Below are 18,922 nucleotides of genomic sequence, written 5' to 3' on the forward strand. Positions count from 1 at the left end.
TTGCTGGGTAGAAGAACACATCCTCTTTAAAAATGTGTGGGGCAATGCAAACTGCCCTCCTTCAGGACTGAATTAATGTGCACTGATTCCCCGCCCAGGAGTGTTCTCCACCCGCCTGCCCGGGGCCCAGCACGTCTTTGTGTAAACATTTCCCATCTTTCTTCTCCTGACTTTCAGATTTTGAGTCATAACTACAAAAATCTTCTCAATTCAAAACTATAAGACTTTCCCCATGTTTTCTTGTAGAATTTTCCTTCATTTGGATTTTGTCCTGGTGTAGGGTCGAGTTGACACCAAGTTAACTTTTCCCCCCAGATGGCTGCTCTGCTGTCCCTACATTTTTATTAAAAAGTTCTTCCATTCCAAACCTTGAAGGTGTCATCTCTATTGCTTATGTTGGGTAAAATAGGTTACAATGTTCATGGTAACAATGTGGGAAAGTATTGAGCTGGGCAGAGGGAGGGAGGCTGAGAATTCATCACAGGAAGGCTCCCAGCAAGGAGGTGATGGGCAATGAGTATCGGAGGGCAGAGACGTGAGCCGCAGGGTAGCGTGGGTCTCACCAGCCTCTCGCCTCTGGGCCTGGACTCTGCCCCCAGCTTGCTCTGCAACCTCAGGCAAGAATTTATTCTTTTCCTTCATCAAGAACTAAATGGGCCCAGTCACAGTGGCCACACCTGTAATCTCAGCAACTCAGGAGGCTGAGGCAAGAGGATAGAAGGTTCAAGGCCAGCCTCAGCAATTTAGCAAGGCCCTAAGCAATTTGGCGAGATCCTAAACAATTTAGTGAGACCCTGTCTCAAAATAAAAAAAACAAGGAGAGCGGGGGATGCGGCTCAGTGGTAAAGCACCCCTGAGTTCAATCCCAATACAAAAAAAAAAAAAAAGTTTAAAAAAAAAAAAGAACTAAATACCAAATGGGATCCTTTTTACCTAGCTTAGTGTTGAACCCAACATATAGTTTGGTCGTTTTTATTATCATGGACACTTTCCCCTCTCATTTCACATTCCCCAAACGATTCCCAGCTGGCCCGTTACATGGTGGCAGGTTAATTTTACCTGTTGACACCACATGCTAACTTACTGAACTACTCCAGACCTCTGGAGTGGCTCTTCATGTCACTCTCCCGGCATGGTCCCATGTCCCATAAGGCTTCTTTTTAACGGTGTAATCTCAGCGTCATTGCAGACTCACATGCAGTGTGAAAAGTAGCACAGAGAGAGCCTTCTGTCCACTGTCACCCGATGGTAGCGTCTTAGAGACCCGTGGCGCAGCACCACGACCAGCGATGGAAGCTGGCACTCACCGCCAACACCACCGGGGACTTCTGGGGCCCTGCTGTGGGCACATCCACTCGCCTCCAACCTCCGCCTCTTCCTGAGCCCCAGCACCCCTGGTTCACATGGCCTCCATTCCCGCTCTTCCGTGGAGGTGTGTAAATAGATGGGGCTGGGGCAGGTCACTGAGTTCATCAATAGAGACTGTTCCCTTCCTTCCTGTGTCATTGCGGGGTGGTATTCCTTGCTTGGACGTCCCCATTCCTTTAACCTCTCATCCACTGCAAAGCATCTGGTTGTTCCCACGTGGGGCCTGTTACCTACAGAGCTGCTGCTATGAACATTAATGAAGAGGTTTTCTGTGAATATAAGTTTCCATTTCTCTAGGAGAAATACCCAGGGTGCAATTGTTGGTTTTTCCATGATTGCATGTTTAGCTTTTTTTTTTTTTTTTTTTTTTTTTTTAAGAAACTATTAAGTTCATTCTGTCCCAGCCGTATCACTCGCTTTTCTACCAGGAACCTACAGGCAATCTAGTTTCTCTGCGTCCTTATCAGCCTTTAGGATTGACATTATTCTTTATTTCAGTCTTTTCTAAGATCGTGCAGTGATCTCTCATTTGGTTTTATTTGCATTTCTCTTGCGAAGTCAGAAAGCTTCCGGAATGCACTTGTTTGCCACCTGTCTAAGTCCCCTGCCATGAGACGTCTCTTCACATCACCTGCCCGTTTTCTGACTGGATTTTTGTCTCTGGTTCTGCTGCTGAGTTTTAAGAGTTCTTTACCTACTCTAGGTGTGAGTGCCTTGCCAGATCCATGGTTTACAAATATTTCCTTCCACTCTCCAGATTGTCTCTTCATTTGTTGAACAGGATATTTCCCAGAGCAGAATCTTTTAATTTTGACGAAATTCAACTCATGAATTTCCCCTTTTAAGGATTGTGCTTTCAGTATAAAATCTAAAACCTCTTTGCCTTACCATAGAATCCTGGAAATTTTATCTTATTTTTTCCTAAAAGTTTTATGTTTTTCATTGTACATTGAAGTCCCTGGTCTGTCTTGAGTTAACTTTTGCACAAGGTGTGAACCGGGTCGAATCCTTTCTTTTACTCTGTGGCTGTTTGGTGACTCTAGCGCCATTTGTGGAAAAGAGCGTTTCTGTTTTGATTTTTTGCTGGTGTCAAAAACCAGCTGGGCATACTTGCCTTGCGTGGGTCTCTTCCTGGGTTCTCGGTTCTGCTGCTTGCTCTGAGTGCTGGGTGTTCCCTATCTTCCTGGGGTGCCCCTGTCTTTTACCGAGAACAGTCTGGGAGGCCTTGGGGGACCGGCACCCATTGGTGTTTCCAGGTTGCCAGCTTCTTCCACTCCAAATCCAGGATGCACAGAATAGGACCCAGGGTCTCCCTGCTGGGTGGCTCCTCGGGTCCCCAGCTGGTCTGCCTGCTCCTTCACGTCTTTCATTGTCCCTTGTAGGAGGAGCAGGAGAAACTGCATATCCTCCTCCAGAAGGCTTCCGCTGCCGTCCGGAAGGCCAGGAAAAACCACTGCAAAATAAGGGCTCAGGTTTAAGCAGAGAATTTCAACTTGAAGGGCCCTAACACTTTCACCCAGGAAGAGCCCAAGGCACTGAGCCAGCAGGTTCTCTCTGTCCTCTGTTGTCCAAACCATGAGCCAGGGTGATGGGTGGGCATCAGGGAAGCACAGGGGACCCCTTTAGAGGGATCTTCAGAAGGTGGTACAGAGCAGAACATGAAGTTGGGGGCCCTCTGCCCCTGGGCCTCTGTCCACCGTGTCCTTTCCGGTCAGGGTTCTTGGAGGTCACATCAGTCCACTGTTCAGACGCCGCCGGCTGCAGCTTCCTCCTGACGGCTGAGCCTCGCGACTCGTTCCCGTTAGTCAACCTCACTGCCTCCCATTTTACTCCCAGGAGGTTTGGTGACTGTCCCTGTGTGTCCTGCCCTGGGATCACAGAGAAGAATCCCTGCTTCCTGTGACCTTAGGAAGGTCCAGGTCTGGGCAGGAGCTGGGGGCAGCCTAGGTGAGCCCCTTCCATTCTCGGTGACGTGCGGTGGGGAGCCCGTGGAGGGGACAGAGTGGCTCAAGCCGTGGACCAGCCCACCCCAGCTTCCTCCTAGAGGACTCAGCACTGTCTCAAGTACCCGCAGTCCACGGCCCCGCGTTCCCTTTGCCTCCGGTTTCCCACCTGGGCTCTGCTGCACTTACTGGTTCATCTGTATTTGAGTCTGGTTGGGTTTCCTCCCTTGCTAGAATTTCAGCTCCCAAGCACAGGAATGTGCCACCCCTCTTCCCAGTGCCTAGACCAAGGGGGTCTGTATTTGATAAATAGCTCCTCTGCTCACCTTCCTGGTATCATTGCAGATCCACTTGCCATGATCCCAAAGTCCAGCACGTCCAACGTCAAAATGTCACCTCGCGTGCGTATTGACGTGGCTTCCAGTCCCTTCTGGAACCAAGCCCTGGCCTGACCAGGGGCGGGAGCTCCTGCCCTTTCCCTCCTGTCCCTCAGGCCTGGGGCTCCGGGAGGAAGGACGAGGGGAAGGACAAGGGTCATGTCTCCCTGCCTTGCCAGGGCTTTCCCCTGACTGTCGGGCCCAGCTCCGTGGTGCACACCCACCTGGGGGCTCTGGGGCACAGCCGCTCCACTCGAGCCTCCCTGTGCCACGTGCTCCCCAGACACCTCCCTAAGCTGGCGCTCAGCACCTCCTGGGTCCAACTCCAGATTGTCCTTCCAGCCACCTTGCCTTCATACCCTGTGGCTCAGCTGCCCTGAAGACCCTGCCCCCAGGCCCCGCGGCCCCCAAAGCCAGGCCGGCCTGTCCTCTCCACATTTGTGTCACGCCCCTCTCTCCGCCCCACCCACCTCTGCACGTCTACACCGTCTTCGGCTCCACGGCCCAGGAAGGTGCTGGGTCCGCAAGCTTTCCCTCGTCTCTACCTCAGTCACCCTCAACCTGGGTGCACGCTGTCCTTGCTTCCAGTTTTCGACCCCAAAGGCTGGGATCCTTTTTCCCTCTTAGAATCATGGAACCAAGAACAAAACAGAGCAGCCTTTAGGCAGTGAGGGAGCCTTTTAATCCTGGCCAAGAACGGAAGTGGGAGATAGACTCACAGAGGGACTTCCCACCCCTGGGAGTCTGGGAGTGATAGGTACAGGGTACAAGAGATGAGGAGGGGTAGGCTAATAAAAAGGAGAGACTCCAGGCATCTAGAGGGGAGGAACGTCTGACTCTTCCCTGCAAATCTCACAGGGCTCGAAAGAATGCTGGTGGTTAAAAATCATAACAGCTAACATCTATTAAGTGCCTACTGTATGCCACCCATGGTTCTAAGTCCTTGATGTGGATCATCCCACTTGCTCCCCCGGCACCCTTAAAAGACAGGTGCTCCTCATTTCCCCACTTTTACAAACAAGCAAAGGAGCACAGAAGTCAGGACACTTGCCAGGATGGCACGGGGCTGAGTGGAGGCGCAAAGTCGAATCTGGGCCAGCTGGATGCTCAGCCCTGCTGAGGCTGTGTGGCCTCTGCACAGCTTACACAGAGCCAGTGTCCCATGCAGGTGTGGGATGAAGATGCACGACAGATGGTCGGGAGCGAGGTGCGTTCCCAGGGACACCTTAATCAGGCCCAGCGGGGGTGGCTCAGCGCAGATTTATTTCTTGTCCCACTTCCATAATGGCTCATTTTCAAAACACCTGTTCAATTTTACATGATATTTTTATTTAAAATTTACTTTATACTCAACTTCACTTGAGCAAACACGTTCATATTTCGGAGGTTTGACGCTATTTTTCTGATGCCTGTTGTCTTAGTTTAGGCTGCTGTCCAAGTGCCGTGCCTGAGGAATAATGGAAACCCATTTCTGCTGTCTTGCAGGCAGGAGGCCTGAGAGCAGGTGCAGTGCGGGTGGGTTCTGGGGAGGCCCCCTCGGCTCGCGGACTGACGGATTCTCATCGTCTCCTCGAGAGGCAGAAAGAGGAGTGGCGAGGTCTCTGGGGTGTCTTGTTGTCAGGACCCTAATCTTATCCACGAGGGCTCCACTCCTTGACGTGGATCATCTTCCAAAAGCCCTAATCTTCCTAATGCCGTCACACTGGGGGGTAGGATTTCACCGTGTGAATTTTGAAGGGACACAAACTTTCAGTCCGTGACACACAGTTGAAGAGTGACCAGAGGTGACCATGTACCACCCAAAATAAAGCGGGGCCCACCAAGCCTCATCTGCTCTCCACAGAAGTTTCAGCATTGGGTCCTAGTTACGGCTTGTAATTAGAAAAAGTGTAACTCCCATTAGAAGCTGTTTTACAAAAGCGCCTCTCTTCCAAAGCAAAATGCTCCTTGCACGGATCTAACAAGAAAATCTAAAGAGACCGTCAAGGCCCTGGTTTCTGTTTGCTTGTAGTTTTATGACGCTCCGCCTGTGTGTGAGGCATTTCACAAGAAGTACGTCTCCATCTGCAGCGCGGCTCGGAGCTGGAGGAAGCCCCGTGGAACGCGCACACTGGGATTGCTTTAAAATACTCACCAAAAGGCGCTTTATGTGTTTTGTAGCACATGAGCCCTGTTTTTAACGCAGACCAGCAGCAGTAGGTTGGCCGAGGTGGGTGAACTGAGTACCACGTGAGTGCAGAGGGGACAGTGGATGGCAATTCAGAAAGGAGACGGATCACTAGGGGGCGCTGCCCACTGGGCTTCCCTGGGAGGAAGCGGGAGCCAGGGCTGAAGGATGGATGAGCCCACAGGGACCAGGTGTGGGAAGCCAGGGAAGCCAGAGGAGGCAGCACGGCGGGGAGGCTGGGGAACGCCTTGCCTCCAGTTACAAGTGTTTCTCGCAGGTTTATTTTGCTTCGGGAAATTTGCAGGTCGCAGAGTTTTCATGTCGTCATTTTAGCTTTTATCCAACACTGTTAGGCTAAGCTTTGTGGGAAGGAATGTACGTGCATTATTTCTCAAGAAAACTCAGAACAAAGTTAATGAGGTCGGGTTTATTATCAGTCCCATGTGAGATCAGGAGACTCTGTCCCAGAGAGGCTGAGACCCTGGCTGGGCCAGGTCCCTCAACTTGCAGGAAGTGGGCCAGGTGACGAGTCCACCTGGGTTCGAGTGAGTGTGTCTGTGGACTTCTTGGTCCTGCTGTGAGGAACTCAGGCAGGGTACCGGTCCTCCGAGAGCTCCCAGTCCAGGCAGGAGTGCTGACCGATCCCCCGGCTCCGCGAGCTGGTGGTGCTGGGGCCGGGGCCGCTGCACTCTTGTTTCCAAATTGCCTTGATCAGCCCCAGTCCCTGGGGGAAAAGGCAGAACCAAAACACTGACCACTGACATTTTTCATCCGTTCATGTATAAATAGTGTCAGTAGCTGGTCCACGATTGACGAAAGCAGAGTAGAAGCTGTCTGCCAAGGTGTAGTGACAGGAACCGGCCTCACCCTCCTGCCTGGAACAGAGGGAGCCTGGACCCAAAGACAGCTCCCCAGACACTGGGTATCAGGCAGCAAGCCCCAGGGATCTCTGGGGGTCAGGAACCAGGCATGCACCCTGACCGCCCCTCCCCACTGCTCTGAGAAGCCCAGCAGAGTCCTCGAGGCCAAGCTCTTGGTAGTTCCTGGGGTCACACTCAGGAGGAAGAGACCGCGCAGGCAAAGGCTCCTGAGGAGAGGTCCTCCCTCCACTATTGTGCAGAGCCAGGAGCCAGCCAGGTCAGGCCAGAGAGCCTGGTTCCTCAGGAGGCCTGGAGGGCTCCTTACCCTTGGAATTGCCCTCTCTAGACAAAGCCATGGGGCTTTGGTCCTGCCTGACTCATCTTAAATGCAAGAACTGAAAGAAGTGCTTTCAACTATTTTAACCCCACCCAAAACAAAGCTCCAGATGTTTCTAGAAATGCCAACAACATTCAGAACCCGGCCAGGTAAGATTCAAGTTATCTAGCATCCACCAAAAATCATCAGGGAAGCAGAGAAGCAGGAAAATGTGTCATGATTCGAGAAAAAGTCAACTGAAACCAACCAAGATCTGTCTCGGGTATTAGAACTGAAAGAAAAGGACATTTAAAAAATCATTATAAATGTATCCTGCATGTTTAAAAAGTTGAGTAGAGGCATCGAAGATATATTTTAAAAATCAAAATCAAACTTCCAGAAATGAAAACCGCAGTGTGTGAGGTGCAAGACCCCGGATGAGACTCACAGCAGACACAGAAGACTCGAGATTTAGAGGCACAGCCGCAGAAGCTGTCCAAAAGCAAAGGGGGGGGCGGGGAAGAATTCCAAGAAGAAAGAGACGTCAGTGAGCTGGACAGCGACTCCACGCAGACTGGCATAGGCGGACTTGGAGCCCGTGAAGGAGAGGAGGGAAGACAGAATACGTGAAGAGCGGTAACAGCTGAAGACTGCTCGTCTCATTAGCTTCATTCATGCATTTGTAATTACTGAGCATCAGCACGTGCACGAGTCCAGGTGTAGGAGACACGCAGGAGAGAAGAAGAACAAGCTCCCACCGTCGTCTGGTTTTCTATTGTGGGAAGAAGCAATAGAAAATGAGCATGTGAATGTTTTATTCAGTACAGCCGCCGCACCCTCCAGCTGTGACAGCCAACATCTCCAACACTGCCAAGGGTCCCCCGGGGGAGGGGACCCGTGACACATTAGAAGTGAAGGTTGCTAGGAGAAGAAAAATAACACGGTGGGCACCGACAGGGCCTTCTGGGATGGAGCTGTGGCTATTTAAGGTCGAAGGTGAGGGAAATCCTCAACAAAAATGTGGCATCTGGGAAAGACAAAGGACGTGAGGTAGAGCGCACCAGACAGGCAGAAACAGATGCAAAGGCACTGTGGCAGGATCCCGACTGTCATGTTTGAAGAACTGCAAGAAGGCTGAGGCCACGGGAGAGTGATCCAGGGAAGACCAGGTCAGCAGAGGCTTGGACTGGGAGGAATGGGGACCGCTCCCTAGGGATGAGCAGGGTCCTGGAGTCACAAGGACAAGGAGTTCCGGATAGGCAGAACCACAGGCACTAATTACACTTGTGAGGAGTGTAGCCTTGAACATGCTCTTACTCCTCTTTGGGCCTCAGTCTCCTCCTATGTGAAATTCCCTTCACAGTCTCTGCAGAGAGTAAATGACACAGCAGATGCTGGAAGGCACCTGATAACTAAGTCTCTGAAATCATAAAGTGTTGTTTGAGAAATCTGGACAATGGGGTTTAGACAATTCTAAGTGTTGTTCTTCTGGGGAGACTTAAGCTATGAAAGTCCTTCTGAGAATTTATGGATTTAGTATAAACTTGCATACACTCTTCCTGAAGATCTTGGTTTCCTAGCACCTGGATTTAATTCACATGACACTGAAGACTACTGCTGTGCTACTCAAGTTTTGCTAAGTTGACATGCAGGGGAAAATGGGTCATAACACTTCAGATGTTCAGTTCCAACAGTTCTGAGTTACAACTCCAAGTTCGCCTCTCTCAGACAAGTCAAAGGACTTCTCTGAGCTTCATATCATTGTTGGAAAAACTGTAAATCGTAACATTTATCACAAAAAATTGTTGTAAAGATTAAATAACTTAGGTTTAATGCATTTGTTTGTACGGTGGCTTGTATACTGTGAATGCAAAATATTTGACAGTACATATTATTCTATAATAGATAACAAAATGCTAAGATTAGATGTCCTTGTTTTAATTATATTACCTAAAAGACTAGAGGACACGTGTACTGCTGCACGATTTGCCATTGCTTTTAAGTTAATTGTTTTAGTGGTTGGGTAGTCAACACATATCAGTTTATCCTGGGTTTCTAGAACCTTCCAGGAAGTATAACAGCTGGGATACTGAGGGCAGAGCTGCCCCCCTCCACCCTCCACTGTTGGAGGAAGTAGTCAACATAGACAGAGGTGCCAGGTCTTCTGTGGGCTTTTCACCTCGCACACTGAGTCCTGTTAGAAACCCCCATGCAGAAACGAAGGGCTTCCCTTCCATTCTCCTTAAAATCAGGGAACTGGCAGCAGTGGGCATGGAACATGGCTTGGGGACACCAGAAGCTCAAGACCTTGGGGTTAGGGACAGCACTGCACAGGGGTGGGAGGGAGAGGATGCTCAGGCCAGGTGAGAGTGGAGTTGGCCTCCCTCGCTCCACCCACCCGCTGACCAAGCGCCACTGCCAGACTATAGCCCCCAGGGTGGCCCGCCCGCTCTGGATATTTGCGGCGTCACTGCCACCAGACAAATAACCAGATGCAGAGACACACCTGCAGGAAATCTTCCTAGTAAAAGTCTTCCAATATTTTTTGCAAGATTCTTATCAAGTTATACAATTTGCATACCTCTTGTCCCAGAAATTTCACGTCTGACAATTGGCTCAAAGAAAAGATCCGCAAAAAGGATTAAAACTAAAAGTGAGACATGCCTGTGTTCGCACTGCATCTGACATCCTAGACGTGAAATTATGAATACTGCAAATGCCCGTCAAGGAGGCTACTGCACAACCAAATCAGAGAATGAAAGCCACGGGAGGCATACAGAACGGAACCCGTCTCACGGCGTGGCCGGGGGAGAGGCCTCTGCTCTTTAATCACGAACGAAAGTTGGTACCGAGAGCCCCCTCTCGTTTAGGCAAAATTTCCATTTCCTCCTTTTGTTTATTCAGTAGTCAAATAATACATATTGATGAAGTGCCTTCTCCGGGCCCTGCCCTCCTCCATACCTGAGAAACCCATCTCCGCATCACCGTCTTGCGTGGTATGGCAGACCAGACGATGTTGATCGAGTGAGCCATGATAGCAACAGTGAAGGTGGAAAAGACGGGACAGTGCAGGGGACACTGCAGGGAGGAGAGCTTTATGTGGCTGTTCAGGGGCAGACTCCTAGAAAAGGAGCCACTTAAGACTTGAAGGATGAATGGGAATTGCTGACAGGCACACAGAGGACAGAATGTTCCAGACAAAGAGCCGTGAAGTTGGAAATCACTTGGAGTATTTTATTAGTCAGGGTTCCCTAGAGGAACAGAATCAACAGGAAGTATGATATAAAAAGGGGTTTTATTAGATTGGCTTACACGACCAGAAGCTGCATAGTCCACATGGCCGTCTGCCGCTGGAGAGCTGGAGGAACCAGCAGCTGTGCAGTCCAAGAGGCAGAAGCCCCAGAACAAGAGGGATCAACGGTGCTATCTTAGTCTGAGACTAAAGGCTTCTGGAAACTCCCTGGACTCTCTGGCAGAGTCCGCTTTGGAAGAGTGAAGGAGCAAGAGTGCAATATCCTCAGGCGATCCAAGCAGCCATCAAGAACCCATTCAAGAAGAATGGAGCTTGCGTCTGCATCTGCCTCCTTGTTCTTCAGCTTTTACTCTATCCAAGCCACCATCCTATTGGACAGTGCTGCTCATGCTTAGGGAGAATCTCCACTTCAGTTTGTTATCCCACATGCCAATCATTCCTAGACACACCCTCATGGACACGCCCAGAAGCCTCTTAATCTTCGGTATTTCTTAATCCAATCAAGTCGACAATTCACATTATCCATTGCAAGTATGTTTGAGGAAGTCCTCAGTGAATGAACGGGGAGGGAAGAGCAGCAGCCAGTGAGTGAAGTGGGTGGACTCCGGCATGAGCCACACCTTAAGACATCCGGGAGGCTGTGTCGGAGCTGGGCCAACTCCAAGGCCAGAGGAGGCCACTGGAGCAGAGAAGGTCTGGAGGATGGGGCCTGGGACATGCAGAAGGGGTGGAGGGCACCCAGAACCCAAGCAGACAGGACCGGTGGCCGTGGCAATCATGAAGCAGAGAGATGACAGGGTCTTGCCCAGGGATGGGGAGACGGAAAGGGGCAAGGAAGTTGGATTCTGAATGCATCCTACCCTTCTGGCAAGTCAGAGGAGAAAATCTATTTACATGCCACATCCCTGGCACCAATAAGCTCCCAGATCTGTAAAGAAGAACAGTTATTTTAAAACACCGGGTTTTTTTTTTTTTTTTTTTTTTTTTAATTTCCTTTGGTTGATATGATTTCTCCACAGCAAAGAAGTCAGATAAAACCATCTCTGGGGCTAATATACACATCCTGAGTCAAGGTGACCACAAAGGTGGAAAGCATTGGCATCTTATACAATCTCCTTGCAGAATTGGGAAAAAAGGGTTTGTGTTGAAATGTGTCATATACTGCTGTGTTTATTACCCTTTGGCACCAAACAGTGTCCCTCCAACCAACTGCAAATGCTGAATATGTCAGGGAGAGGGGGAGGGAAGGAAGAGGGACTCTCATAAGCTCCTGATTGTTCTGCATACCCGTGGGCAGAACAAGTATGGCTGGAATTGGGGGTAAGGGAGAAAAGGAATTGCTTTGAGAGTCCACATTCAACAAGTCGCAGCTGTGAAAACTCTGTTCTGCTCCTAGGACATAGTCGACAGCAAGGAAACAGAAGGGCGAGAGATTGAAACCTTGAGTTGCTCTGTCTCTGGGGACACAGAAGGACTGGAGATTGCAAAGGACGACTCACAGACCACAAATACAACTGAGAATAATAATTCCATCATGAGTTTCTTCAAAACTCTGGTGAGTCATTTGCTCATTTCTATTGCCCAAAATTTGGGTTACTTGTTAGAACAATGCACCTTTGAGTGCTGCCGTACCGAATGCATTACCATCATGGCGCAGCCGGAACATGAGAGAACGCGGAGGAAGTCTCCTGAAGGATCATGTCCATCGGGCTCCTGGTGAGAGAGCCCTTGGAGTTGGGAGCCCAGACCATGTGACACGAGCTATACTGTAATAGAATCTGATTGCAATTGAATGTCTTATTGTCATTGATCATAAAAATTATTGGAAAATACTGCCTTGAGCTATTGACCTATCAAAGCAATTTTGACACTCAAATGGCAAGTAAAATACTGTTGAAATTGCTGTCCATCTTGTGTCATCTACCTCTATGGTTTTAATTAGATGAGGTCACAGATCATGTCTTTGCATTGCTTGCTCATCTCTGATCCCCCCAGGCCAAAACCCTCTGACCTGGCATATGCCAGATAGTCAAAAAAGAGCTGAATGGGTGAGAGATTCATAAAAAACAGCCACAGAAGTGTTTGGGCTCTCTGCAGATATCAAGGCTAGCTTCAAAAGACAAAAAGAAAGCAAAACAAGCAACAGTATTGCCATAAACCCCAACGGGTCGCCCTGGGTGTGGAGTGTGGTCACACCGTGAGAGATGTGCCCTCCAGGAGGTGACTTTGAATGTTGTTACAGATTGCATACAATCTGATGCATTTCATTATCAAATATTAATTTGTTAACATTTCATTACCCAGAGGTCCTTCCACTGAACTAAAAGTGCTTCTTATTTCTTGCTTTGGCAGTGTGGCAAACTGGACCACTCTAAACAATAATGTAATTATGAAATTAAAGTCACCCTCAAGAGCTATGATTTTTAACATTCGATTTTCTCAAACTTTTAAGGTATCACCTAACAAAGCTGAAACAAAAAAGGATCCAGAAGATACGGTAGGTCCTTTAAAGTATGGGTTTGTGCACAGAATTGGATTTAGAGGGTGTCTGCTTATTTGTTCTCTGTATGATGTGTGTCCATGTTATGTTTTTATACATATATACATATATATATGTATAGACACATGTATGGACATATATAGCTAGCAATTTAGTGCTGTTGAATTGTCTTTTAAATATTTCATTTAGGTTAATGCTATTGTAATGAAACTGTAGCGAGAAACTTAAATCATATACCAATTTTGGTTAAATAATACCACAATAAGCAATTTCTTTTTTCCCCACATTTTTAATAAGTGCATTATAGTTGTACATAAAGGTGGGAATAACCAGTTTCTTATATAGAATAACTAATCATTACACTGCCATCTTAATATTTTTAGTTATGTGTAGAGACCCAGGGAATATAGTTCAAAAAGACTCCATTAAAGTAGACGGAAGTTGCTATAGTTTTGTTTTTTTAAGCAAATGTGTTCTTTGTTTCAAAAAAAAATTGAAAAAAAAAAGTCTCTACCGCAAAGACCATTTTGAAATAAAATAGTTGCCATGGGACATAAGCCAAATGGAGAGCCGTGTAGGATTTGGGAGGCTGGAATTTCCATTGTCTCCCTAGAAATTCAACCAGTTCTCCTAAAAATGAAGGTGTCTTGGAGCCACTATTTTCTTAGTGGTGTTTTCCCACTGCACCTGACAGGACTGGTCACCTCTGGTGGGGCACATGGTTTAAATTTCACGAGGAACCTCGAGGGAGGGTTAACTCGGTAACAGATAACTAACTGTCCTGTATCCTTCGAAAGACACTAGGACCAAATAAATGGCTTAGCCAGCCCGCTACATCTGTTCCTTATATTCGAAGGAGCTAAGCTGTGACAAAGGCGGGCTAGGTCTGGCCTCAGAAGACCTGTAAGCGCTCCAGTTTTGCAACAAGATAGTGGTGTGATCCTGACCTGGCTGGATCAAGTCTCCACGTCTGTAAAACTGGAACAGTAAAAACTCTCTCCCGGTCCCAGGTACTGAATAAAGGTGTGACAGGGGAGCACTCTATTCAAATGTTAGTTACCCCTGCTCCCATAGGCACCGCCAAGCCAGGTTGGACGGTGTGATTACATTTGTATCATACTCATTGGGTTCCTCTGGATTTTTTTCTCCTGTTGAAAAGTAGATTTCCAAGGCATCTACATGCATTTTCCTTAAAATTATTCATTTGCTACAAGGCAGCTAGGGTCAAGTTCAATGAATGATTGGGTCAAAATGTTTCTCTTTTGGTTCTGTGTTTTGCTTTGTTGGAAGCTACATAGTCAGCAGAGTGGCCATAAATGGTTGGGAATGTGGGTGTGTTGTGTGGTTCCCCAAGTGACCTGAGATACTCATTCTCTTCAGCTGCCCAGGCACCAAGACCCTTCTACCACCCAGAAAGTGCTCCCAACCCAGAGGGCTAAGGGGTCCCTGCTGCTGGACCTGGGTCTCAAATAAGGGCTCTTCACCTAGGTTGTCCAAGATGCCCACAAGTAGATCTCTTTCCTAAAACCAGTTCTTGCACCTTGCCCTTCTGACATCATTTTCTGCTCAAGTTCTTGAATGTGTGCCTTTGAAAAGTGTGGTATCTTGTCCCATTTGGTTCTGGGAGATTTTCAGCACTCTAAACACCCACAGAAACTCCTACGCTGCTTATAACTTGAGTCAACCATGTTCAATGGCTGCAGCAGGTCTATTTTAGTCCTTTGCATGTGACAACAGCATTTAGGTATTTAAAGTTATTAAGCAGGGACAACGTTATCTTTTAAAATTATTAATTTTTCATTTGCTATTTTAAGTCCGTTCAATTACCCTGTGACTGTGTTTAGCCAATACAGATGGGGCAGGGGGCGGGTAGTTTAGTTTTGGTCATAGGGTTTTCTTGAGATGTGTGGATCTGGGTCATGTAAATAGGTCACCCTGTTGAAAAACAATGCGTGCCTGAAATTGCCTGTGAATGTGCTGTTTACCAAATCATCTTAAAAAGATAACATTCTCGTGTCTTGTGGGTGGGAGACGGCAGTAATGTGCCAGCAGTCAACTGTCACAGTGTATTAATACCCCTTAAAACAAGAGAAAACTAGATTTTGTTTAAAAGCAAAATTCTAAGCTGCTGACTGCTGTTGCCCACAAGGCTTCCAAAGCAGAAAGCATCTGCGATGGGCAAGCAGGTCAGAAGACGTCTGAGACCCGGGCGAAGGGCAGCAAGAAGCAGCTGGAGAGCCCCCGGCTGGGCCTCGCCTTTAGGAAATTCCTTAGACATAAGGTCTGTATCCCGTTCAACTAGCAGAAGGAAGAACCCTGGTCCTCGCCATACCAGGTGCAGGCACCCTGGGCCCACCCTGTGCCTTAGTGAAGACAGAGCCTCCGAGGGCTGAGATCATTAGGGGGGATTGAAATGTCAGGACTCAGCATCAGTGAATTGTTTCAAGCTGCCATCGCTCTAAACATTGGCAGGCTGAGTTTTTCTGAGCATGGACCAGGGTTCTGCAGCTCCTCTCGCGCTATGTTTCCCAAATGCCAGCCGCATGCATACTGCTTTTGACACTCTGGTTGGAGGTCATATTAATCACTTGATATTTTTAAATAGAAATCGAACACGTGCTAGTAAATGTTCCTTCAAAAGACACTTTGACTTCCCGCATACACGGGAACCAGAATCCTCTCCTAAGAGGAGGGTGACCTTCAATAAGGGTCCTGAAGTTCCCGCTGCCTGGTTTGCAGGGAGCTCTAACAGTGCCCTCGCTAGCTTAGCTAGAAAGCCACTGGCCAGGGGGAGAGAATGTGAAGGCCACAGCAGCACCAGCCTGAGCTGTCTTTCCCTGGACTATTGTTATTAGACAGAGATGAGAGTTGGAAAAGTATACCCACTGTTCGAATGCTGTCTAATGTCGCCCTTCCACGTAACCTGACTTCACCACCGGCCCAGCGGCCCAGCGGCCCAGCGGCCCAGCGGTAGCAGGCTGCCTGCATTTGGGAAACACTCTTCTAACCTGAAGATAACAATGTTACCTTTGTGTGGTCTATTCCATCTGTTTCCAGTATTAACAAAGCTTACACTGAATTCACATAAAAACCCAAGCAAGGGAAAAAAAAAAAAAAAAGCAATGAATGAAGGCAGAGTAATTATTTCTCCATGTTCCAGGAGGGGAGAGAATTGGAATAAATTGAAGCCTTTTTGGGAGATGGTACTCTTCTAATGTCCAAGAATATGCCAGTGTGTGCCTGAAACCATCAATTAAAAAGATCTCTGCACTGGGTCCTCAAGCTTGGAAATTTATATAAAATATCAACCATTCTCTGCCAAGTTGAATGAACTTATTAAAAAACTTCCCCAGCTGGATGTGATAGTCCTAGGATTGTGTATGCAAATAAAAGTCCCACAGAAAATTCTCGTAGCTGAATCTATATTTGCATAAGCAAACCACGTTATGAAGCCACCCTTCAGTTTCCAGACAGGCTTATTTTGTTCAGTAAAGAGAGAAAGAGGGGGAGCAATAGATATTGCATTGAGGGAGGGAACGTTAGACAGTGTTAGGGCCACTTGGGCATGTGAGAGTTTAGTAACTGCCAGTGAAACACATCACGGACTTCATGCCAAGGAACCTAGTTTGGCTCCCACTTGGAGTTCCCATGGAAAGTTTAGGGAGTGTGTGTCTCCCCCACCAGATCTGTATTGCCGTTGGCCTTCACTCTGTGCAGTATCTCTGTCTGCCCATAAATGGATGGCCCAAGTTCAATCTTATTACTCCTAGGGTTCTCCAGTCATTGACCTCGCATCCTGCCCCCAAGATACGCTGCGGGGAGGACAGGATTCAGGACTCTGGGGAAGATATAAGGGACATTCTTTTTACGGATTTTATAATACAGGCATGCAGACTTTAAGTTTTGCCTGGAGCTACATCCAGTATGTTTTTTATGTAAAAGTGAATTAAAGTAAGAGGACTATTCCCAAACGTTCTGGAATCTCATTTATGCAGTAGTTTGGCTTTCACCTCTATTTCTTTACATCTTTCAATTATTCTATTGTATACAGAAAACAGGGTTATTAAAATACCAGCCAGGTCCAATGCATGACCCCTGCTGCATGACTGGAAGAGGAGAGGTACCCTGGGGTTCCATTGGGTGGTCCCCTCAGGGAGAAGAGGGGAAGCCGGGCAGCGGAGGAGAGAGCACTACCTCCTAGTCTTGCCGTGAGAAATCGGGTTGACTTCTGTGTTCATTTCCCCAGTTAAATTTTCCTTCCTAAAAAAAGACTTTTCTTGGTTTAAAAAAAAAAAAATAGAGAAGCTGGAATTAATAAACCAAAGGTTTTCCTTTTAAACCAAAGGAAAGCAAAGCACCCGCTTCCCTTTGCTGAATCAGAATCTTTGTTTTTGCCTTTGTTGCATGGGAAGCCTCAGCGTGACACGGTGTCTTGTGTCCTCCAAGGCTCAGTGACAAGAGGCACGTGAGGCAGGTGTGCCTTCAAATGTTTTTGTGCTACCTGCCCCTCTCCTGGCCTTCTCGGGCACCCTCAGCAGGCTCAGGGGACTTACGCTCTGCCACTCGCTCATTGGTTTTTTGTAAAGTCTCCCTTTTCCTAACACCTCCTCTCCCACACCTCCATGTGTGAACAAATTACTGAGAATTTTCAAATTACAGAGAAGGTAAAGTCACTTAGTGTCATCTTCAAATCTGATCCATTAGAATTCCCTGGGTACCGTTACCAGATAAACTTCATGGAGTGTCCCGTGAAATTCAAATTTCAGATGAACAAGAAATCATTTTTAAACAAATACAAATATGTCCCATGAGATCCTGGGGACATATTTAAGCTAGAAAATTTTTCTTTGCTGATCTGAAATTCAAATTTAATGGGCTAGTCTATATTTTCATTTTTATTTCAACTCTGGTAACCCCATTCACGAGATTACCTCTGAAAACACCGTTAGAATTTTTGTAGTCTCCCATAATGCACACGAAGCCTTTGATTTGGCTAATGACTATTTGAATGGACACCATTTGGGGAACTTCTTTGGGAAGTAAGGAAAGGAGCAGGCAGGGATGGAAAGATGAATGGACGATAGACCCAGGAAGCTGGGCCCTGCGGCCCCCTGTGGGTAACTCTCTCTGGCCTCTTTCATTTATTCTGTCAGTGAGTGAATATCTATTCTGCACCAGGCTCTGGTCCTGAGTGGAACTAGGGGTGTCATAGAGATCAAGACCCTCTTTCCCCCAAGGGGCTCGAAGTCTAAAGAGGGGAGACTCGGAGCCAACCAACGATTATACAAATGCATTAGCAGTATTATGATACAGCCAGAGGCAGTGGCGCACGCCTGTAATCAGCGGCTCCGAGGCTGAGGCAAGAGGATCAGAAGTTCAAAGCCAGCCTCAGCAATTTAGTGAGGTCCTAGCACTTTAGCGAGGTCCTGTCTCAAAATAAATAAGGGTTGGGAAGGTGGCTCAGTGGTCAAGAGTCCCTGTGTTTAATCCCAGGTACCCCCCCCAAAAAAAGAATTATTATGTTACTAGGAATATAATGCTTGCCCAGGGTCTCTGGGTGCACCCAGTGGGAGGAGGGGGCCACTTCCCAGGGAAGCCCCTCAGGGTAGAGGTGTTCCTCAGTCACCCCCCTCCTCAGCTCTCTCATGAAGGCCTTTAGACATGCTCCCCTAACCACTCGTCGCCCAGTGGAATTTAATACCAGACACACTGTGAATCTGCTTATGTTCTGGGACCCTGTGCACCACAGACCATGCGAATGTCCAACCTTAATTATCACCCCCAGAAAAGGGGTCCCCTTGACAGGGACTGAGGGCAGGAGGGCAGCTCCTCCCTGTGATTTCCAGCCACCTCCAGGCCAAAGCAACCAACCCTCCTGAGAAAAGCCCTTGTGGTTGTCCCATGTAGCTCCAGCTCTTGCTTTAAGTTTTTTAGAGTGCTTTGTTTGTCCTTTGGTGGCACCAAATCTTCCTATCCCTCCAGCGCTTATCCCATTTGAAATTTGAGACCTATGGAATTGTTTGCTATCAATCTCTCCATGAGGACCCGTAACCCAGTACCCAGGATACATCATGGCTCAGGGAAGAACGGAATGTGTTTGTTAATGAATAAATGATATTTCCTTATATTTTCTAAAAC

The 18,922-nt window shown here is 47.8% G+C and overlaps 1 protein-coding gene across 1 annotated transcript in view; it reads left to right on the top strand.

The window, feature by feature from the left end:
* Bcas1 (brain enriched myelin associated protein 1) overlaps window positions 1-18,922 on the top strand; it is an 89,920-nt gene that overhangs the window by 35,473 nt on the left and 35,525 nt on the right. Inside the window, 3 exon segments of the mRNA XM_047539181.1 lie at window positions 11,681-11,839; window positions 12,737-12,781; window positions 14,934-15,065. Coding sequence (XP_047395137.1) covers window positions 11,681-11,839; window positions 12,737-12,781; window positions 14,934-15,065 — 336 coding nt within the window.

This window comes from Sciurus carolinensis, chromosome 2 (assembly GCF_902686445.1).
Source record: "Sciurus carolinensis chromosome 2, mSciCar1.2, whole genome shotgun sequence".
In the NCBI taxonomy this organism is placed as follows: domain Eukaryota; kingdom Metazoa; phylum Chordata; class Mammalia; order Rodentia; family Sciuridae; genus Sciurus; species Sciurus carolinensis.